This window comes from Octopus bimaculoides, chromosome 28, assembly GCF_046866305.1.
Source record: "Octopus bimaculoides isolate indiv1 chromosome 28, ASM4686630v1, whole genome shotgun sequence".
Classification (NCBI taxonomy): domain Eukaryota; kingdom Metazoa; phylum Mollusca; class Cephalopoda; order Octopoda; family Octopodidae; genus Octopus; species Octopus bimaculoides.
The window spans coordinates 5977517-6002900 of NC_142955.1; the positions used below are offsets into that span (position 1 = coordinate 5977517).

A 25384-nucleotide genomic window follows, 5' to 3' on the forward strand; every position below is an offset into this window, starting at 1 on the left:
CGAGCGATGGTGGGGGAACAAACAAGGTCACAAAAACCCACACACATAAATATATATATATATATATATATCTTTTACTCTTTTACTTGTTTCAGTCATTTGACTTTGGCCATGCTGGAGCACCGCCTTTAGTCGAGCAAATCGACCCTAAGACTTATTCTTTGGAAGCCTAGTACTTATTCTATCGGTCTCTTTTGCCGAACCGCTAAGTTACGGGGACGTAAACACACCAGCATCGGTTGTCAAGCGATGTTGGGGGGACAAACACAGACACACAAACATATACACGCACACACACATATACACATATATACGACGGGCTTCTTTCAGTTTCCGTCTACCAAATCCACTCACAAGGCTTTGGTCGGCCCGAGGCTATAGTAGAAGACACTTGCTCAAGGTGCCACGCAGTGAGACTGAACCTGGAACCATGTGGTTGGTAAGCAAGCTACTTACCACACAGCCACTCCTACGCCTGTATATATATATATATATATATATATATATATATATATATACATGAAAGGCCTCTTCCAGTTTCTGTCTACCAAATCCACTCACAAGGCTTTGGTTGGCCTGAGACCACAGTAGAAGACACTTGCCCAATTTTGGAAATAATACAGAATTTAAAAAAATAACCTTGTCATTATTTTACTAGTGTTAAGAACATAAATTATTATGAAATTTTGATGGAAGGTTCCTATTAAGATGATTTTTAAAACAAGGAATTCGTATCATAGAACCAAGGGTGGTATTAGGCAGGGTGGCATCAAAAGGGTTAATGAAGGTGAACCTTTTAGAGTTTACACCTCTTACATTTAGGGTTTCATAACCTCAGCTGCAAGACAAGTATATGTCAGAAAGTTCAAGTCAGCTCATATGTTTCACTTCCTCTCTTTCTCTCATACACACACATTCTATCAACTTACATTTACATATTAATGACTTGTAGGGCCGTTTAAGCAATGAGTTTGTGAATGATTAATGGGTTGGATGGGTACTGATGAAGGAGCAAAAACCCTTAAAATTTGTCATGGATGCCCATTACCCAGTTTTCATCTTCAATCTCATTGTTTGTCTGCATCTGATGTCTTGGATACAAAATGTTGTCACAAAATCAGTGATGGCCATAATTTCTATGGAAAACCTGTTGAGATAAGCCTAACAAGTGACTTACATTTTCTTACTATACAAATTCAGATCTTTCATATTTTATTTTTTACCTTTTGCCAACCTGCTATGTCACGGGGACATAAACACACCAACACCGGTTGTCAAGCTTGTTTTGCTCATGTCCTCTTTGGTGCACTGCACTGGATTCTCCAGTGCAAGGGCCATTGCCACTACAAAAGTCGGTTGGTCATCTTCCAGTGCTCATCCTGCAGATGGGGCTAAACCAAGGACCCTCAACAAGACAAGAAGCCTCAAGAAAATAAGATAGTGGGAAAGGAGCAAGTGTCTTGCTCTAGAGGTGAATACTTGGCTTGCCCGTCCAGGCAGAGTCTGTGTGTACCCTTGTCCCTTGTCTAGACATCACATGATGGTTGTAAACATGCATCAGTCATATAAGTGAGGTTGTTTGCTGACAAAGAAAGCATCTTGGGTAAGTTTCTTCTACTATAGCCTCAGGCTAACCAAAGCCTTGTGAGTGGATTTGGTAGACAGAAACTGGAAGACCATCGTGTGTATATTGTGTGTATATATCATCATCATCATCATCATCATCGTTTAACGTCCGCTTTCCATGCTAGCATGGGTTGGACGATTTGACTGAGGACTGGTGAAACCGGATGGCAACACCAGGCTCCAGTCTGATTTGGCAGAGTTTCTACAGCTGGATGCCCTTCCTAACGCCAACCACTCAGAGAGTGTATATATATATATTGTTTATTATGGAAGTTTTGACTTTAAGAGTCCCTCGTAGTGTGAGGCATTTATGTATAGTAATGCTCTTAATATAAATAAATATATTTAAAGGGAATAATTAATAATTTTTCCCTTATGAGGTTTTTCACGCTGACTACTTGATAAATTCTTATAAAGATTTTATCCTATTTTTAAATTGTAAATTTAACCGGAATATATTCAGTGCTGAATTTATTCTGAATAAACTTGTGTACTGAGATGCAATTCATAAAAGCCCGCCTCTTACTTAGATATATAATGAGTGAACAACTCTATGTACTATGTGGGATACATTTGGTGTTCGTCTGGTATGTTGATTTTTTTTTGTTCATTTTTTTTATGTGTCTTGATTATGCCTGCACTGACGATTAAAAAGTGCATTTTGTGCACTAATTATGAAATCAAATGATTTGCGGCTGAATCTGTTTTTAAGGTACTCGCTTCGAGAGTTGCATTCCCTTGCATTCGGTAAAATGTGTTTGCTATGGTAGTTTTGAATTTAAGAGTCCCTCATAACGTGAAGCATTTATGTATAGTAATGCCCTTAATATAGATAAATATATTTAAAGGGAATAATTAATAATTTTTCCCTTATGAGGTTTTTCACGCTGACTACTTGATAAATTCTTATAAAGATTTTATCCTATTTTTAAATTGCATTTATATGTGTATATATATATATATATATATATATATATATTTATATGTATATATATATATATATATATATATATATATCTATATATATATAAACCTCCCTCAATACCGCCAAATTCCACTCAGTGGCCACATAGACTCTTGCGCCAGAAACAAAAACCCTAAATTCATTATATTCCCTTTCTATCAATGTAAAGACAGAATCTCCACACAAGAACGAATCAACAAGGAGAATCTTTTCATAGAGAAATTCCAACCATTTCTTAACACACACACCCCTCAGTGACCTTATTTCTCTATGAACAGACAGAAACTTCCTGTTGAAAGAGAGTTCATAACTCCAACTAAAAACACTTGTCTCCCCTTACACACACTTCCTGTTTTGACACCACATTTCCTGCTTAACACAAACTTTTAACCCTTTTTCTTAAACCTAACAAAACTCTCAACTCTCATGCATCCTTATTTTTCCTACCAGTTTATACATGAACTACTATTGAACTACAAAAGCTCAAAGACAATATAATGTATGGGTATATTTATTTTTTTATATATTATTGTTTTATATATTATTTTCTTCATTTTGTACTTCTTTGTAAAAAAAACATTTTCATTCTCCTTCTTCTTGATAATTTGCTTTACGCAATGAAAACTGGTTAGAAGAAATCTTTATTAAAATATGCTTCCAGTTTAGCATTCTGGCTTTTTTTCATTTTCCTATATATATATATATATATATCATCATCATCATCATTGTTTAACGTCCGCTTTCCATGCTAGCATGGGTTGGACGATTTGACTGAGGACATATATATATATATGTATATATATATATATATATATATATATATATATATATATATATATATACACCATGGCCACAGTCAAATGACTGAAACAAGTACAAGATAAAAGAAATACACCTATGTGTGTGTCTGTGATTTTCCCCCACCACATTACCACTTGACAACCTACATTGGTGTTTTTATGTCCCCGTAACTTAGCGGTTTGACAAAAGAGACTAATAGAATAAGTACTAAGCTTTAAAAAACTAAGTCCTGGGGTCGATTTCTCCAACTAAAACACTTCAAGGTAGTGCTCCAGTATGGCCACAGTCAAATGCCTGACACAAGTAAAAGAATAAAAACAAAGATTACATTAGACAGAATAATCAGAATACTAAGAAGTTAAAAGGATCTAAAAGTCTTTCTCCAAAATTGCAATTAATTCATGTTCCAATAATAATAATAATAATAATAATAATAATAATAATAATAATCACCATCATCATCATCATGTCCACTTTGCATGGATTGGACAGGGCTTACTGAGGTAGATTTCCGACAGTCAGATACCCTTCCTGTTACCAATCCTCACCTGCTTCTGAGCAAGGTAATATTTCTCATAGTTGGACAAGTTCTTGCAGCATATTGGAAATGGATGATATTCATTTACAAAAGTCACACGATATTAAGAGGAGACACAAACACACACACAAATATACATACATACAGGACAACCCAGGACACTGAACCTTTCAAAGGAGATGACAAAGGACCCAGGTGTTTTGCTGTACTCAGGAAGACCCCCATCCTCCACAGCAGAAATGTTAAGGCTGCTCCCCACTGATGAAAAGGATTGGCCTGCAAGAGCCCTGTGCCAATTCCATGTAAAAGGCACTCATGCCAATGTCACATAGAAGGGCTTGTACCAGTTAAAATGGTAAAAGCATCCAGCACACACACTGTAAAATGAGGTGTGTCCAACATTTCTTTTACACAAAGGACATTCAACCATAGAAACCATGCCAAAACAGGCAAATCAAGCCTAGGCAGCTCTCAAACTGGCCATCACCTGTCAAACCATCCAATCCACACATTTTTACACATATTTTTACATACATACACGTAATTACACACTTTTACAGTGAATATGCTGAAGACCCATACTTTGAATAAAAAACAGAGGATGTACATTAAAATTGCAACAAATTTGGTGATGTTCATTTACTCGCATTAACTTGCTTTTTGTTATTTTTACTCTCAATCTAGTCGAGTGACCTACCCAAGCCAAAGCAACTCTTCCGTGCCAAATGTCCAAGTCTTCCATAGCAGTCATCATATCCCTCACCTTAACATCAAGTGTCTTTCACAAGTTGATCAATATATGCTCTTCTTGTTATGCCAATACCTGTGTGTCCATGTGCAGGTTTCCAGTAAAGGAGATTGTTGGATATTTCATCCTTGCTTTTCCAGCAATGTCTTGCATAACATATTCTTCTTTCTCTGATTACATTGTGCAACACAATTTTTGTCCTTGGGTAGCAACTGTTATTTCTTATTTGCTTACCCCTAGAAATTATGAAAATGGCTAATACCTCCTTCAAACTTTGCTTTTGTCACATTCATTCAAGCCCCCAAAGAATTCCTCTCAACACATGCTCCTCTACTATTCCTGTTTATCATCAGAGATGCGCAGATTGTCAGTCACTAAGGGACACACTCAAGCAGTTATGGCCAAGAACTGACATGCAGACCTGTGGTATTGAGGAGACTATTTGCTATAACAATATTTCTGCTTCAGCAACTCAGTGCTGAACTTGTCTGAAATGTAATGGAAAATAGGTCAGTTTGAAAACATTGATGTCCAGGTGACAAAAACAAAGTTTGAAGGTCATAGCAGTGATTTCCTTTGATTTCTTGATAGAAGCAAATAGAAAATAACACTTACTGACCAAAGACAGAAAAATGAAAATTTTGTTATACAGAGTTATCAAAGTGATGGTAGGAAAACTGCCAAACAGTCGCTGCTTTGTAGGATGTTGCTGCCAAGAAAGACTGAGAACTGCACAAAGCATTCTTGTGTATGAACCATCAAGCATTTTCCCAAGTCTCTTGTTCAGTCAGTATCCATGATGAAGAGTCATAGAGAAGTACCCTAAACAACTATTTCTTTCATTTCTTTTACTTGCTTCAGTCATTTGACTGTGGCCATGCTGGAGCACTGCACTGAAGCTTTTTAGTCAAACAAATCAACCCCAAGACTTATTTTTTTAAGTCTAGTACTTACTCTGTCGGTCTCTTTTTTGCCAAACTGCTAAGCTACAGGGGATGTAAACACACCAACACCAGTTGTCAAGTGGTGGTGGAGGACAAACATAGACACAAAGACACACACACATAAATATATACATACATATATATATATATCATTGTTAAAGATGACAACAAACGTTAAGGTAAGGCAAGAGATGTTTACGTTGCCTGAACATTTGTTTAACAATTATATATCCGCTATATCGGAAATCTGCAATAGCTCCATAACTACTGCCTCAGCTACAACCTTGGAGCCCTAGTAATCCATTACAGCACTTACCTAGCATGCCTAATCGTTTAGATCACCTGTGAACTAACCCCCATACTTTGTGTGTGTGTGTGTGTGTGTGTGTGTGTGTGTGTATATATATATATATATATATATATATATACATATATATATACATATCATCATCATGGTCGTTTAACGTCCGCTTTCCATGCTAGCATGGGTTGGACGATTTGACTGAGGACTGGTGAAACCAGATGGCAACACCAGGCTCCAATCTAATTTGGCAGAGTTTCTACAGCTGGATGCCCTTCCTAACGCCAACCACTCCGAGAGTGTAGTGAGTGCTTTTATGTGCCACCGGCACGAAGGCCAGTCAGGCGGTACTGGCAACGGCCACGCTCAAAATGGTGTTTTATGTGCCACCCGCACAAGAGCCAGTCCAGGGGCACTGGCAACGATCTCACTCGAAAGTCTTTACAAGTGCCACCGGCACAAGTGCCAGAAAGGCGACGCTGGGCACAGGTGCCATCACGATTTCGCTTTCGCTTGCCCCAATAAGTTTTCACATGGCTACAGTCTAGTGACTGAAACAAGTAAAAGATAAAAGGTAAAAGACGTGTAAAAGGAAGGGAGATCTTCTGGAAGTCCTCCATTCTTGACAACACAAAGAAAGGATCCTTCAAGGTGCAGGTATAGCTATGTGATAAGAAGCTTGCTTCCCAGCTACATGGTTCAGTCACATTTTGTGGCACCGTGGGCAGTTGTTTTCTACTGTAGTCTTGGGCTAACCAAAACCTTGTGAATGGATTTGGTAATATATATATATATATATATATATATATATATATATATACATGAGTGGCTGTGTGGTAAGTGGCTTGCTCACCAACCACATGGTTCCGGGTTCAGTCCCACTGTGTGGCATCTTGGGCAAGTGTCTTCTTCTATAGCCTCGGGCCGACCAAAGCCTTGTGAGTGGATTTGGTAGACGGAAACTGAAAGAAGCCCATCGTATATATGTATATGTATATATATGTGTGTGTTTGTGTGCCTGTGTTTGTCCCCCCAACATTGCTTGACAACTGATGCTGGTGTGTTTACGTCCCTGTAACTTAGCGGTTCGGTAAAAGAGACCGATACAATAAGTACTAGGGTCCTGGGGTTGATTTGCTCGACTAAAAGTGATGCTCCAACATGGCCACAGTCAAATGACTGAAACAAGTAAAATCGTCAAACCCATGCTAGCATGAAAAGCGGACGTTAAACGACGATGATACTCTTTTACTCTTTTACTTGTTTCAGTCATTTAACTGTGGCCATGCTGGAGCACCACCTTGAAGAATTTTTAGTGACTTAGACAAGAGTGGAGACAGAAGAGGTAATTTTTCAAAATATATCCTTTTTTTCTTTTATCTTTTATCTGTTTCAGTCATTAGACTAGTCTATCCTGCCGAACTGCTAAGTTACAGGAATGTAAATAAACCAACACTAGTTATCAAATGGTGGTGGGAGACGAACCCAGACACAAAGACACACACTCATATATACTAGCTGGACCCGTGAAAAATTCACGAAAATTAAAAATGTAAGCATCTGTAAACAGTGTACTGGTGCCATGAGAAATGTTTGTATATTATGACCAACTGTCTACATTCTGAGTTCAAATTCTGCTGAGGTCGACTTTGCCTTTCGTCCTTTGGGGCTCGATAAATTAAGTACCAGTTGTGTACTGAGATCGATCTAATCAACTGCTCCCTTTCCCCACAAACATTTCAGGTCTAGAAAAGTATATTGTGACAGTGACAGAATATAGAAAGTAATGTAACACCAATGACTATATAGTCCAACCAAAATATCTGTTACACAAACGTCAACGGAATTACTATTCAGCCTTAAAATACATCGTACATATTCAAAGAACCTTCTTGGTTTAGTTACGGTGGCCATGCTAGAGCACCACCCTTTAGTCGATGAAATTAACCCCTGGACTTATTCCCTGTAAGCCTGATGCTTGTTCTACCAGTCTCTTCTGCTGAACAGCTAAATTACAGGGACACAAACGCACCAACATTGGTGTGAAGTAATGATGGTGGTGGGACACACACACACACACATACATACATGATGGGCTTGGAAGTAGTGGTGATGCTGGCTGGTGCGATTTTGTGGTTTGGTGGTATGCCGAGAGATTCAGCGCAATCATATACATACAAGCATACACAGACAGACAGTAAGTGTCAGATAGTCCACGACAAAGTTTTCACCTCTCTCTCTCTCTCTCCCTCTCCCTCCCTCTCCCTCTCTCTCTCTCCCTCTCTCTCTTCCTACCTGTTGCTTTGTCACTGACTGGAATTGTTTTAGTTGTCTTCAAAAGTGAAATTGACATCCAATATTTGCTGTGTGTAAGTATCTACTGATTTAAGTATCTACTGTCACTCTCTCTTTCTCTTTCACTTCCTTTCTGTCCCTCTTCTCCTGCTTTTTTGATTTAACAACGTGTATATGTATCTACTTCTCTTGCGATGAACTCCGTCACCACTCACTAACTCTTTCAATCTCTCTTTCTCACTCACTTTTTCTCTCTCTCTCTCACTCACTCTTTTTCTCTCTTAGGTCCTCTCTGAAACATCTAAAAAAACAAAATGAACACCATCACCACTCACTGTCTCTTTCACTATCTCTGTCTTTCTCTCTTACTTCCTCTCTGTCCTCCTCTCTCTCGCTTTGCCACTTCTTTGAAATGTGACACACACCACAGGTACATACAAAAACAAGAGGCTAGTGTATTAATATTATTGACATATATGAATATATATATATATATATATATATATATATATATATATATATATTGTTGTTGGCACTCCGTCGCTTACAACGTCGAGGGTTCCAGTTGATCCGATCAACGGAACAGCCTGCTCATGAAATTAACGTGCAAGTGGCTGAGCACTCCACAGACATGTGTACCCTTAACATAGTTCTCGGGGATATTCAGCATGACACAGTGTGACAAGGCTGACCCTTTGAATTACAGGCACAACAGAAACAGGAAGAAAGAGTGAGAGAAAGTTGTGGTGGAAGAGTACAGCAGGGTTCGCCACCATCCCCTGCCGGAGCCTCGTGGAGCTTTAGGTGTTTTCGCTCAATAAACACTCACAACGCCCGGTCTGGGAATCGAAACCGTGATCTATGACCACGAGTCCGCTGTCCTAACCACTGGGCCATTGCGCCTCCACACACACACACACACACACACATATATATATATATATATATATATATATATATATAAAACAAGCTTCTTTCAGTTTCTGTCTAACAAATCCACTCTCAAGGTTTTGGTCAGTCCAACACCATAGTAGAAAATACCTACCCAAGGTGGCATGCAGTAGGACTGAACCTGGAACCATATGGTTGGGAAGCAAGCTTCTTACCACAAGGCCATGCCTGCGCCTATACATACTTTTGCACAAAGACACACACACACCTACACATACTTTCACACAAACATACTTATACACACACAGAACTGAATGTAAGTGAAACACAGGTATTCATGAGAACAGGGGTACGGATGATTACACTAACCTGTGCTGCAATTTTACCCTTCCCCATCTTCAGATCCGATCGAACAACAACAACAAACTTCATTTCTCCGTTATTGGCCAATCCACCAATCTGAAACATACAAAGGAAAACACATCAATATTACCATCATCATCATCATCATCATCGAAATCATCACCTTTGTAATTATCATCATCAACATCATCATCATAATCATCACCATCCTCATTATTACCACTGCCACCATAATTGTCAACACCATCATTATCATCATCATCAAGATCATCAATATATCAACATCACCATCATCATCATCTCCAGCTTAATTACCATCATCAACATTCGTCAAAATTATTACCGTCTTCATCATGATCATCGCCAATCATAATTGTTGTTACCATTATCATCTGTCATCCTACTTCCACTCAGTGCACTTCCTATTCTGTCTCAAATTCACGTTGTACCTGGACTCCACTTCTCTACCTCTTCAACAAGACATCTACTCCTCTCCCTCCATCATAGTTTCTTAATCCTCCAGTCTATACCCAACTCAGTTGATGGGGTCTTATCTTGCAGCTACTTGGCAACCTCACTGGTGCAGGTGCCACATACAATGCAACTAGTACACTCTGTTGAGTGATTGACATTAGGAAGGGCATTCAGCCAGGGAAAACCAGGCCAAGACAGACATAGAACCTGGCAGAGCCCTCTGGCCCATCTGTTCACATCAAACTCTCCAACCCATGCCAGCATGGAAAAAGGGACCTTAAATTTTGACTGTTCTTTTATTCTTTTACTTGTTTCAGTCATTTGACTGCAGCCATGCTGGAGCACCACCTTTCGTTGAACAAATCGACCCCAGGACTTATTCTTTGTAAGCCTAGTACTTATTCTATTGGTCTCTCTTTTGCTGAACCATTAAGTTACAAGGACGTAAACACACCAACATCGGTTGTCAAGGGATAAACACAGACATACAAATACATACATATATATATATATATATATATATATACATGACAGGCTTCTTTCAGCTTCTGTCTATCAAATCCGCTCACAAGGCTTTGGTTGGCTTGAGGCTATAGTAGAAGACACTTGCCCAAGGTGCCACACAGTGGAACCAAACCCAGAACCATGTGGTTAGGAAGCAAGCTTCTTACCACACAGCCACTCTTGCGCCTGTCAAAATTATCATCATCATCATTCAACTAAAAATTCTTCAAAGCGGTGCCCCAGCATGGCCTAATGACTGAAACAAGTAAAAGATAATAAAAGTACTAACACAGCATTGCTTTCAATAACTACCACTACCACCACCACCACAGCTGCCCCTGTCACCACCAACTTCCACTTTGCCATGTTCACATGCCTCAGGGGGAACTCTTTGAAGTGTGTTCTCTACAGCCGGATGCCCTTTCTGTTGCCAAACCTCACCTGTTTCCAAGTAAGGTATCATTTGCCTATGACAGAACACATTTTTTTCATAGGTAATTGGATGACAGTGACACTCGTTTACAATCATCACACAATATCAAGAGAAGAAGACACAAACACACACATACACATGTATGCACAAGCATACACATACACAAGTATGCACACATACAAAAAATATATCTGTATATATATATATATATATATATATATGTATATATACACACATATATATGTATGGAGAGATAGAGTGGGGAGGAGAGATGTAAGCAAAGTCAAATCCAGTGTTGGGGCCAACGTCGTGCAAGCATGAAGGCAATGCTGGCAAAACACTGCTCCTCTAAAGGGAAACCTTACCTGTCATTGTGGTTTTGTGGCATGAAGCAAAGCAAGTCTTGCCATCCACTCAAGAAAACACATAGTAAATGATCCACAAGCACTCAAGCAAATGAGTCCTTAACTTGTTCCCTTTGCCAAAAGGTTTACAAGGCACCAGCAGGCCTCAAGAGACCCATTCATGTCCATACAACATGATTAACGCTTTAGTTTACTGAACCCTCATTTGAATCCATCATAGATAGATAGATAGAAAAAAGAGTATGAGAGAAAGAGCTACACATATATGCACAATGAGTTCCTTTCAGTTTCCATCTCCCAAATTTACTCACAAGGCTTTAGTCAGCCCATGGCTGTAGTAGAAGATACTTGTCCAAGGCACCACAGAGTGGGATTGAACCAGAAACCATATGGCTTGGAAGCAACTTTCTTAACCACGCAGCCATGCTTGCACCTATATAAGAGTCATACACAATAGGTTAATAAAACTTTATGAGGTTGAGCAACACCTCTGTGAGATGACTTCTGGTGGTTTGCTCTGCTTGAGAAGACACGTCGGGCTAAGTAAAATCATGGTTACTCACACATAGAGGAATGTCCTTTGCAGCAATCACAATTCTCCTCTGGTGATCCCACAGGTGCTGGTGTTCTGTAAAAATGCACCTGTGCTGGTGCCACTTAAGAAAACACCTATGCCAGCAGCATGTAAAAAAGGACCCGTGCCAGCACCACATGGGACAACATCCATACTGGTGTCACATAAAAAAGTACATGTGCCAACGCCAGGTAAGAAAGCACTCATGTCAGTGCCATGTGAAAAAGCAGCCAGTATACCCTGTAAAGAGGTTAGCGTTAGGAAGGGCACCAGCTGTAGAAGCTATACCAAAACTGATGACTGGTGCCTGGTGCAGCCCTTCCCAGCTCCAATCAAACCATCCAACCCATGCCAGCATGAAAAAAACAGACATTACATGATGATGATGATGATAATAATGAAGATGGTGTTTGATTTTACTGTCCAACCCATACCAGCATGGAAAACTGACGTGAAACAATGATGATGATGATGATGAAAGAGTAACTTGTGACAATCTCATGTTGGATCTAGCATAAACTGACAATGAAGATGAGACAAAAATATACGGAATTGTTCATAAACTTACCTCATCGGCCATGAACTTTGGAGTACGAGCAAAGAGTTTTCTCTGGAATAACAAGGTCAGCGTTATCCCTATTCCTAATCCTGCTGACAAGGCTAATGCCAAATTCATTTCATTGTCATTCAACTTCATGTTGTTGCATCAGGTTAATGCTAAGGCTGATGGGAAGAAAAAAAAAAGGGAAAAGATAAGGTTAGACTTAAACCTAAATGTTGTTGCTTAACCTCAGAAAAGAGGCCAGACCACCATTCTGTCAGTTACAATGAACAGGGTTCCAGTTGATCAATGGAACAGCCTGATCATGAAATTAACATGCAAGTAGCTGAGTACTCCACAGACATGCATACCCTTAATGTAGTTCTTAGGGGTATTCAGCATGACACAGAATGAGACAATATATATATATATATAATTAAGATAATAATATTAGGGATAAAAATCCAAATTTACAGGTAAAAACTCAATTAAATTCAAATTATCAAAAATTAAAATTAAATTAAGTTTCACAGTATATATAATATATAAATATATAATTTAGAGAAAAGAACCAAAGTTCTTTTTAGTGTATTTACTTATTAAATTTTTCTATATGTGACTGTGGATTTTCATGGATGAGTTCACGAACTTTGGTTCTTTTCTCTAAATTATATATTATATACTGTGAAACTTAATTTAATATATATATATATATATATATATATATATATATATATATATACAGATTGATAGATACACACACACACACATACATACATATTTTACTTAGGCATTGCCAGACGAATAACCTAGTGTAGAACTCAATATACATATGCTTCAGAACAAAGTGTCAGTTGAGAACAAAGAGGAATAAGAAAATGAGATGACAAAAGAAGAAACGATTATCTAATGAACTTCATTAGCTTACAGTTGTTTCTGCTATAAGATGCAGTGGATTCATAGTCGAGTGCCTGAGTAATACCTTATAGCTTCACTGGAGCTTCAAATATACATACATATATATAATATACATATATATTTATATATATCCATATCCATAGACACATATATACTGTCAAAAGAGATAAATAGAATAAGTACCTGACTTAAAAATAAATAAGTGCTGGGGTCAATTCATTCGACTAAGTTTTTTTAAGGCAGAGCCCTACCATGGCTGCAGTCCAATGAATAAAACCGATAAAAGATGTATTTGTGTGTGTGTATGTGCCTATATATTTATAGATACACTATGTTTAAAGCAATAAATCAATTAGTAGGTCATGACTGGAATGTCTTTGATTATAGGTTTGGTCTCATGAGGATGTGTAGCTTAGTGGTTAGGGTACCTGGCTCATGGTTGTAAGGTCATGACTTTCATACCTGATGGTACATTGAGCAAGACACTTTATTTCACACGGCTCCAGTCCACTCAGCTGGCAAAAATGAGTAGAACCTGGATTTCAATGGACCAGCCTTGCTGCACCCAACCTACAATGTTATTCTAAATATAAACAATCACATCATGGAAATCTTTAAGCAATGAGGTAACACATGGTAAATTCAAAACAATGTGAATAAATAAACATTACATTTGGCAGAGTAATCTGAATGCCAAAGAGTTCAACCAGCCATTCACAGACCAAATTTTCAATTTATTTTATATTTAAGCTAGACACATCTGGTCCAAATCTTCAACCTCCTTCTGTTCAAATTGATCAGATCCAGCTTCCCCAACAATGTCATTCTAAAAATAAACAATCACATAATTGAAATCACATCTCATGCACACACACACACAGATCAAAAAGAAGAATCAACAAAAAGTACTCCATCCAGTGAGGAGATAATTGTCAATTTAATACCCAACCAAAAGAGCTCCTAACAGTTTCATGCTTTTATGGTACTTGAACAGGCATATTTATATATATATACACACACACATACACATATATAAATGCATATATATGCCCACATACATATATATATATCACACACAAGTAAGAATGTAAATGCAAACCAAGTTAGAAAAAATAGTACATGAATACCAAAGGTAGAGTAATGTGGTTTTTATTAAAAATCAAAAAATCTTCACAAACAGTTATTCCAGAATTTCATATTACCATTCATTGGACAGTTGTGATCATTGCACTTGGATAACAAATGATAACTCTGAACAACAGTTTGTGAAATTTTTTTCTGAGTGGTTGTGTGGTAAGAAGCTTGCTTCCCAACCACATGGTTCCAGGTTCAGTCCCACTGCGTGGCACCTTAGGCAAGTGTCTTCTACTATAGCTTCGGGCTGACCAAAGCCTTGTGAGTGGATTTGCTAGACAGAAACTGTAAGAAGCCGGTTGTGGATATATATATGTTTTTGTGTGTCTGTGCTTGACACTGATGTTGGTGTGTTTACTTCCCCGTAACTTAACAGTTCAGCAAAAGAGACCGATAAAATAAGTACTAGGCTTACAAAGAATAAGTCCTGGGGTTGATTTGTTCGACTAAAGGCAGTGCTCCAGCATGGCCATGGTCAAATGACTGAAACAAGTAAAAGAATATATATATACATGTATGTATGTGTCCATGTATTTATATATCAACATGGCATTCATTGCCTTGTAAACAATGGCTTCCTAACAAATCTTGGCATGCAATCTTTGTACACAAAGGGCTCCTCTGTTCCCAGTTTCCTGCATTAAACATGCCCATACTTTTAGCTGTTCAGCAGACTGAGAGATAATTACATCACTTGAAAACAAGCTGGAGTTGGTGACAGGAAGGAGATCAAGCCTCAGAAAAGTCTGCTTCAACATACTCCTCTATGTTCTGCTATGAAAGCTGTGCATTTGTAGAGAGATAAAAAAAAAAATACTGTGTGTGTGTGATCTTAAAACCAAGGTGTCACTTAAAAAGCACAGGTAATGGTACATGTAAAAAGCACCCAACCCAGTACACTCTGTAAAGTGGTTGGCATTAGGAAGAGCATCCTGCTGCAAAAGCCAAGCCGAAACAGATTATGGAACCTAGTGCAGTCTTCTGTCAAGCCATCCAACTCATGCCATCATGGAAAACAGACATGAAATGATGATGATGATGATATATAATCAACACTCATTTATTGCCCACTTTTTCATACTTGCATGTGTGAGACAGAACTTCTTGAGGCAGATTTTCTATGGTTGCACGCCCATTCAGTCACTACCACCACTATCACCATCACACACACACATGGACGGATGGAAAATGAATGACACTGCTTTTATAATGGTGACACTAATTTACAACTATTGTGCTATGTCAAGACAAGGAGAAACAAACATACACACACTTACGCATACAGATTATCTATCTATCCATCTATAGATAGATAGATAGATAGATAGATAGATAGATAGATAGATATGTTTACATATATATATGCAGTAGTATATTCATGGAAGATTCTGGAGGGGTTGTGTTGTGATGAGTCACAACGCCCCCTTGCGAGAAATAGACTGGATCAAGTGATTATAAATAGTGGCAGTCAGAATGAAGTTTGTGTGTTAGTTCGAGTTGAGTTCGGGGTGAAGTTGGAAGGTGTCAGTTGGTCAGTTCATCTGGAATATTGATTGTTGGTTCATGAAGAGATTGTAGGATCGTTACATTGTTATTATGGCTGCATTGTTATCTTAATTACTGTTACTACACTGGTACAGTGCATCTAAACCATCCGTTACAATATCATGATGGTACCACAACATTCAGAGATGGAGGTTGGCACCAAGTGTTGGCATAGAGAGCTATACCAGCTCCTGAAATGGACATCACTGCACTATTCCAAAGATCCCAGCTATCTCGTCTAAAGTGAGGACCATATACTACAGTAGCTTGGGATTCAGGGGCCCACGGCTATTTAATGCCTTACCAAAACATCTGAGAGATCTTCATGGAGTAGGAGTAGATGTTTCAAGAAACAACTTGACCTCTTTCTGTCCAAGGTTCCAGATGAACCAATATCATGGCAAGAAACTCAACAGAGGGCAGCAGTGTCGCTCTCCCTCCTTCATTAGAAGCCAATCGCATAAGAATGGTAATGGAAAAGGTGATTGCACTAGAGGTGCTGAAACATGTAAAAGAATATATGACAAACTTTATTCAATTTCCGTCTACCAAATCCACTCACAAGTCTGCCCAAGACTTTAGTGGAAGGCAATTGCCCAAAGTTTCATGTGGTAGGACTAAACCTGGAACCATGTAGTTGGGAAACAAACTTCTTAACCACACAATTATGCACATGCCTTATACAGCAAAGAGGAAAAGAGTTGAGGGAGAATACAGTAGCAATTCAGTAATAACTGACTGTTCCACCTTATTTTAGTGACTATGGAAGAGTCTATTGTAATTGTTACAGCTGTAAAGTAAGAGAATAAGAATCCGCAGACATGGCTGGGTAGTGAGTAGCTTGCTTCCCAACCACATGTGTGGGACCTTGGGTAAGTGTTTTCTCCTATAGTTGACAAAGGCCTTGTGAGTGGATTTGGTAGACAGAGACTGAAAGAAGCTCATTGTGTGTGTGTGTATATATATCTTTATATATATATCTTTATATATATATATATATATATATATATATATATATATAGATGCACTTGCATAGCAAGTGACTTGATCTGAGATCGTGTGCTGGAACGAAAACAATTGCAGCGTGGAAGGTGTTTATAAGCCATTTAAAATAACACACAAAATTCTGTGCTGCACAGAATTTTGTCAGTGAACAGGTCGCGGTCTCAAAGCGACGAAAATATTTTGACAAATTAAATTTAAATGTTGAAGTGAATCTAACGGATTTTGTGTGTTATTTTAAATGGCTTATAAACACCTTCCACGCTGCAATTATTATATATATATATATATATATATATATATATATATATATATATATATATATATACATATATAGTTTTAGGGAAAAGAACCAAAGTTCATGAACTCATCGATGAAAATCCACTGTCACATATAGAAAAATTAATAAGTAAAAGCATAAAAAATAAGTATAATATAATACAAAGTAAGTATCATAAGATATCTTTATCTTATGATATTTACTTTGTATTATATTATACTTATTTATTGTGCTTTTAATTATTAATTGTTCTATATGTGACAGTGGATTTTCATCGATGAGTTCATGAACTTTGGTTCTTTTCCCTAAAACTATATATATATATTTAATACTGTGAAACTTAATTTAATTTTAATTTTTAATAAATTGATTTTAATTGAGTTTTTACCGGTAAATTTGGATTTTTATCCAAATATTATTATTATTATATATATATATTATATATTATTATTATATATTATATATATATATATATATATATATATATATATATATATATATATATATATATATATATATACATATATATGTGTGTGTGTGTATATATTTATGTGAGTGTGTCTTTGTGTCTGTGCTTGTCCCCACCACCACTTGTCAACCAGTGTTGGTGTGTTTACATTCCCGTAAATTAGCAGTTTGGCAAAAGAGACCAATAGAAGAAGTACCAGGCTTTAAAAAATAACGAGTACTGGGGTTGATTCATTTGCATAAAATTTTTCAAGATGGTGCTGCAGCATGGCCACAGTCTAACGACTGAAACAAGTAAGAAAAAATAAAAGAAATGGGTCTTTTCCTCCTCCTGATGGGCTCCTCATCATCATTTAACGCCTGTCTTCTATGTTAGCAAGGCTTGGATGGTTTGACAGGAGCCATCCAGGCAGAAGATTGCACCAGACCTCAGTGTCTATTTTGGCATAGTTTTTTTACAGCTGGATGCCCCTCCTAACACCAACCACCCCACAGAGTGAACTGAGTGCTTTTTACATGGCACCAGCACAGGCGAGGTTAGTTTGGACTTGGTTTTTACAGCTAGATGCCCTTCTAAATGTTAACCCCTTTACAGTGTGGACTGGATGCTTTTTACATGGCACCTGCACTGCCAGGGTCTAGAATTGCAGGTTCTGTCACCATAATGAACCAGTGCTAGCATCTGATTCTCAAAAGAGAAAAGGATAAAAAAAGAACTAAAATTACTATCTTCAATTTAGTTTTTATGCCTTTCCTCACCAATGAATGTTGAGTAACAAATGACAGAGCACAACCAAGAATATGAGCAGCCTGGATGGGAGTTCTCAAGCAGGTGGTTGATAGCTCAGAGCTCCAACAGCCAAGTCAGCAGGTGGGAAAGCCCAGACCATCCCAGCCCAGCAAGCCAACTTGCCCAGAGAGGAAGTAGTCATACATGGTTGGATGCACTAGCACAGCTAGAGTGAGGCGAGTGGTAGAAACAGTCCACCCCAGGCAGCACTTTTGGGTCTGCTGTAGGCAATGTGTTTTTTCGGGGGGGGGGGGGTCTGGGATGGCAAACGGAAGGGCCGCCTGAGACAGCACACACTCTAGCTACACTAGTGGCTGGATGTCTTGTGTGATGCAGTTCTTCGTCACCTGACTTCACAGACTTTAGTTCTTCGTTGCCCAGGTTCACATCGATTGTAGTTCTTCATTGCCTAACTTCACACCTCCTGGTCAACTGACCAATGTTCACTCATCAGTTTATAAGTCCACCTCACAGTAAAAGCATGCCAAAAGTTAATAAGGAAAATGTGCATCATGTTTTAAATCAGTCACACAATCAATGGACATTATTCCTCATTAGAATTAAGTATAGATCCTTTATTTATTTTCTTTTGTAGAACTAGAACAGTATTGAGTAGAATCATTTTAAATTATATTTATCAGATTAGTTCTTCTATTTGCTACAGATGATTGCCTACCAAACTGTGATAATATTATGCAGCTGTCACAGTAACTAGAATTTTATTTCCTCCTTCATAACACTATTTTGTTTTTCCACACATTCACTTGTGCAGGATTGCAAAAGCACACCCAAGGAGAACATGTTCCAAAGGCCAGAAACATGTTAAACTTGCAATAAATACATCTGAAGTAAAAGCTTTTCATGGACCCTTAGAATACTAACATGATCTCCAATTTACTACTTTGCTTGTGTGGACCCTCAAAACACATAGACGGACCTCCAGGGGTCATATGTACCCCAGTTGAGAACGACTGCTATGGAATAACTGTAGCAAGTGATTAAGAAAGCCATATGGAGCTCTAATACAGAAACTAAACAAGGAACGTCACAAAACCAACAACCTAAATGGAAGAAAATAACTCCAAAAATTTGAGAAAATTTGGTATATTTTATGCCAAGGTATATAATGTTGCAATTAGAGGAAAAAGTGGAGCGACAACGTATAAAATCACGTTAAAAATATATAAAAGGATATTTGTCATAATCTATTAAACCTTCTGATCACATAATTAAATGAAATTGGAAGATTAGTATGGGTGCCTAACACTTTTGCGTAAGTATGTATTTATGTATGAATAAGCCGACAATAATCTCTTCTTACTCAATCTGCGAGAAATAGCAGCCAAAACTCGCTATGTATGAACCAACAAAGACTTTCACATGACAGCCAAACAGGGTGGAAACAGTAACCAAATTTCCCTTAATGCACGCCCTACTTGACTTATGTATGTATGTATAAGCCAATGAGAGATGTCTGGACTGTAGCAAGAGCTGTTAGAAACAACAGCCAAATCTCTTTCATATGACACATACTGTAATATGTATATATGCACCTATGAGCTAATGGGTGAAGCTTCTATACGGTAGCTAGACTTCATAGAAACAGAAAGCTCTCTCGAATCACACCCTCCTGACTGATGTATGTATGTATATATGTATGCATGAGCCAATAAGAAAGACATCTACGTAGTAACAAGAGCTGTTGGAAATAACAGCCAGATTTCCCTCAAATCTAACTCTACCGTCTTGAGAACAAGGAAATGATATATTGGACACTGTAGTTGGATATAATAATTAAGACCACTTGTTTTACTTATATTTATACACAATTTCATCAATTCAAAGACATAATGGTCGCGGCTGATGTACCTTTGATCACAACTAGTTATTTTAGCGTTGGAATTGGTACCTTGTTTTATTGGCCCCTGAAGGATGAAACACTATATCAATCTTGGCGGGATTTCAATACAGAACCTAAAGGCATTTTGTTCGACGCTTTAACGATCAAATGATTTTGCTAAATTCCACTGCTGTTTTTAACTGTAATTATTAACAATTAAAAAGCGATTAGCAAAGTTTCAAGTATGGTATTCAATAATTAATGAACAATAAATGACATCCGGCGTCATTTATTGTACATATTAATGTATTGAATACCATGGCCGTAGTCTAATGACTGACACAAGTAAAAGGAGATACACACACACACTCATGCCAATACACATAAATACATACACAACATCCAGGACATCTTATAAAGATGGGACACGTTTTAATTGTTGTGTATTATACATACACTTTCCTCATCCTTATGAAACATCCTATCTATATATATATATCGATGTGTTCATAACGGCTAAAGCAGAAGATTTAAATTTCATACATACATAATACAAAATACTGGAGCCAGAATGATGTTTTAGTTATCTCTTCAAATCATCGAAGAAGAGTCAAGGAGGGAATGAAAGAAAGAAGCAACAGGCAATGGAGTGACAGTGCAGCAATATGCAGTGCGGTGCAATGTAGTATATCAGCAGTAAGTGATATTGGAGACGAAGAGATGTTATCACAACTTTTGGTGCCGAAGTTGCTGTTATCAATGAAGGAAAGAAAGAAAAAAGTACCGGAAGTTAAAGGGAGTGAACTCAGTGTGTCAATGTTAGAACTTCAATGAATTTGGGACGTTTTGTAATTGTTCTGCAACAAGTTCTTTAGATTGATACTATTTAACTTCTCTGAACAGTCCTAATTCAGCAGACGATATAATCAGAGATGTCCCAACTATTTCAATATCAGTTACTATATTGTGCAATGTGGACTCGTCTTTTATCTTTTATTATCATCATCATTGAACGTCCACTTTCCATGCTAGCATGGGTTGGACAGTTTGACAGACAACTGGTAAGCCAGGAGGCTGCACCAGGTTCCGATCTGATCTATGGCTGGATGCCCTTCCTAATGCCAACCACTCCAAGAGTGTAGTGAGTGCTTTTTACCTGCCACCAGCACGGGTGCCATTGATCTGACACCGGCATCAGCAATGATATGATCTCACTCGGTTTGACAGATCTATACAAGCACATTAAATCACCAAAGGTCTTGGTCATCTATCACTGCCTCCATTAGACTCAACACTCGAACGGTGCGTTTTCTTTTCAGCAATTAGAATGTGGCCATGCTGGGGCACTGCCTTGAATTTTTAGTTGAATGACTTTTTTTTATTCTTAAACCTAGTACTTATTCTATCAATCTCTTTTGTCAAACAACTAAGTTAAAGGAACATAAACACACCAACACCAGTTGTCAAGCATTAGTGGGGAACAAACACATAGATACACACATGCGCGCATATATACGAAAATAAGAAAATAGAGAAAATTAAATTAATAATTATTTATTAATTACAAAATTGGACATCATGGAAAAATTAGGGTGAATATATATTCTTTTATTCTTTTACTTATTTCAATCATTTGACTGTGGCCATACAGGAGCACTGCCCTTAGTCAAACAAATCAACCCCGGGACTTATTCTTTGTAAGTCTAGTACTTATTCTATCAGAATCTCTTGATGAACTGCTAAGTTACGGGGGACATAAACACACCAACATCGGTTGTCAAGCAATGGTGGGGGGGACAAACACAAATATATTATACATATATATATATATATACGACAGGATTCTTTCAGTTTCCGTCTACCTGATCCACTCACAAGGCTTTAGGCAGCATGAGACTACAGTAGAAGACACTTGCCCAAGGTGCCATGCAGTGGGACTGAACCCGGAACCATGAGAGTACTCTTGCCCTCTTCCACTCTCCCTCTGTCTCTTGTTCTCTCCTTCTGACTGGGTAACCATGTATCTCCTTTACAGCAACACACCTGTTTCTGTCCTCATTCCTTCTCTCTCTCTCTCTCTCTTTGACTGGGTAACCATGTACCTCCCCTACATCACGACACCTGTTTCTGTCTCTTTGTCACACTCTAACCTTTCATTATTCGGCACAAGGTCACCTCCTCCAATGCCCTCTCCCCTCTCAAAGGATCTTTGTCTTGCAAGTTACTGAGTGACCCTGCCAGTGCTAGTGCCCTCGTCTTGATTGTTGCTTTCACTATGTTTTGGCTGTTGCACACTCCGACCTTCTTTAGGTGTCTTGTGCTGAAATCGGTTGTTGTATTGGAATTTCAAACCTAACCCTTTATTTGGTCCACATTTATTTGATCTCTGCATTTTCTGACATAACATTTTTTGGATCATAACATTTTTCATTAATGTTTTACGTAGTGTTTTTGGTACGGAAAGACTTTCAAACTTCGTATACTTATCTATTTTGTGTTATAGAACAGAAAAATATTTTTGTATTCAAATTTATTTCATGTAAAAAATTGTCTTATTTCGATAATTTCAACCAATCACTGACAAGTATTCAGTTGTTTACATTTACTCCTTTGGCTGATTAAGCGATGTAAAGCGTATTTAATCTCCATACCTTCGTTTTATTTGCTTTTTTCATTTTAAATTTGCTTTAACCCTAACCCTAACCCTAACCCTAACCCTAGGGTTAGGGTTAGGGTTAATTGTTTCAGAATCGTTTGTTTATGTAGTCGGCACTTAATATATATCGGCTGAATGGACGTCAATGATTGGTTGAAATTACAGAAATACGACAACTTTAACATGGACTAACTTATGGATTTCTTTTTTTTTAAGAAGACTAAGAGAAAAAGATGTTTTATATGACACATTCTACCAGTGTTCCAAGTTTCAAAGTGTTTCGTTAATGAAAAATGTGGCCCCCGTTTTAAAAAAGATCCCATTTTTTTATTCAGAGAGTGCAATGAGAACAGTAAAGTTACCGTCTCAAGTCATGTTGACTCATAAGGGTCAGTTTCTCGGTTTCCACGGCATATAAATTCCCCACCTGGACAGAACGCCAGTCCCTCGCAGAATTACTCATTTTTGCCCGCTGAGTGTACATGAGCAATGTGAAATGAAGTGTTTTGCTCAAGAACACAATGCATCACCTGATCAAGGAATCAAAACCCCAATTTTATGATCATGAATCCAACACCCTAACCACTAAGTCATGTACCTCCATGAATGAGAATAGTGCACCCCTGTAGATCAAATAAAGAGTTAAGAAGGCTAGAGTATACAACAACTGAAATGCAGTGAAAGCAACAATCAAGATGAGGACACCAGTGCAGCTAATGGAAATTGTGAGTATGGCATTGCTGGTGCCATACTCGTAAGAGACAAACTGTAGATGGGGATTCTTACTGCAGACTAGTTATCAAATAAGTGGCAAAACAGGGACTTCTGGTTTGGTGGCAAACAAGACTCAAGATTAAATGGCAGATCATGCTCTCTTTCACATTGTAGATGATTAACACAGAATAAACAACACTTCCTGTTTGTGGTTATTTTTATATATAGCTTAACAAAATCTGTAAGTGTACATAAATTAGGGTACAGATTCTACATGAGTAAATATGCTGTACCAGTGGAGAGCCTATTTTGTTTTTTTAATAATAAGCCGTGGGCGAGGGTATTTCACAAATACTGGGGTTAGGAGACTGATACTCATTAGTTTGAGGACCATAGCTTTTGAGGAGGATTTTTAATAGCCAAAAATTTGAGAGTGAAGGCGTGATGCTACAACTGACAAATGTAGTTCAAAGTTCAAAGCAACACTCGACATTTTGTCTGTATAATAATCAGTATATATTACAAGCCATGGCTGAGGTCACAAAGCAATGCTTTGTGGTAAGATAAAGTTTTTCTTGATATCTTTTATCTTTTTACTTGTTTCAGTCATTGGATTGTGGCCATGCTGGGGCATTCATTTGATCAAATCAACCCCAGTACTTAGCTTTAAATCTGGTAATTATTCTATCCCTTTTGCTGAACTACTAAATTACAAGGATGTAAACAAACCAACACTGGTTGTGAAGCAGTGTAATGGGGACAAAAACAAACACACCCATATCAGGTCGAGTAAAAAGTAAGCAACGTTTTGAACCATGAAGAATTTGTACCGGGTTTTTGCTGAGTTTTGAAATTTTTCTAAACATTTTTTTGCAATTCTATGATAATACAGGCACAGACATGCCCAAATACATTAATAAATTAACATTGATGTTTTTTTCACCATTACTACAATCATTTGAGCAATTTTGCTATTCAACTTCAAAAAAGGATGGAAAGCAGATGAAACTGCTCGCAATATCAACGAAACATTTGGTGAGGAAATAACCAGTGAGTGGTCAACTCAAAGATGGTTTAAACGATTTCACAGTGAGCATTGTGGACACCATATCTGTCATCGATAATGGTCAATTAAAGACCGTCATTGAGAAAGATCCACAAAAAAACCATTGGAGAACTGCGAAAAGAACTTCAAGTTAGCCAGAAAACTACCTGCAATCATTTGCATGCGATCGAAAAATCAAAAAAGCTCAACAAATAGGTACCACACAATTTGAATGAAAATCAGAAAATGCACAGATATGAAATTTGCTTGTTGCTTCTTCTCCATAACCAGACTGATCCATTTCTCGACCGTATTATAACTTGCGATGAAAAGTAGATTCTGTACAATAATAAAAAAATGTTCTTTGCAGTGGTTGGACCAAAATGAAGCACTGAAAACCTTTCTTAAACCCAAGTTCTTCAAAAAGAAGCTTATAGTGACTGTTTGGTGGTGTACTGTTTGACTCATCTGCTACAGCTTCTTATAACCCAGAAAAACCATTATAGCAGAAACATATTGCCATGAAATTGTCAAAATGAACAAAAAACTGCTACTCCTCCATCCCAGACTGGTCAACAGAAGAGGGCCAATAATTCTTCATGACAATGCTCGACCACACGTTTCACTAAT

General features: G+C 37.8%; 1 protein-coding gene across 1 annotated transcript in view; it reads right to left on the bottom strand.

Annotated features, from left to right (window-relative positions):
- The window catches only part of LOC106872327 (peptidyl-tRNA hydrolase 2, mitochondrial), a 47688-nt gene extending 26560 nt beyond the window's left edge, over positions 1-21128 (bottom strand). Inside the window, exons 1-3 of the mRNA XM_014919274.3 lie at positions 20887-21128; positions 12390-12544; positions 9478-9567 (exon numbers count right to left, since the gene is read on the bottom strand). Of these exons, the coding sequence (XP_014774760.1) occupies positions 9478-9567; positions 12390-12518 (219 nt within the window). The 5' untranslated portion in view covers positions 12519-12544; positions 20887-21128. The remainder of the gene's footprint in view (positions 1-9477; positions 9568-12389; positions 12545-20886) is intronic.
- Positions 21129-25384: the final 4256 nt, after the last annotated feature.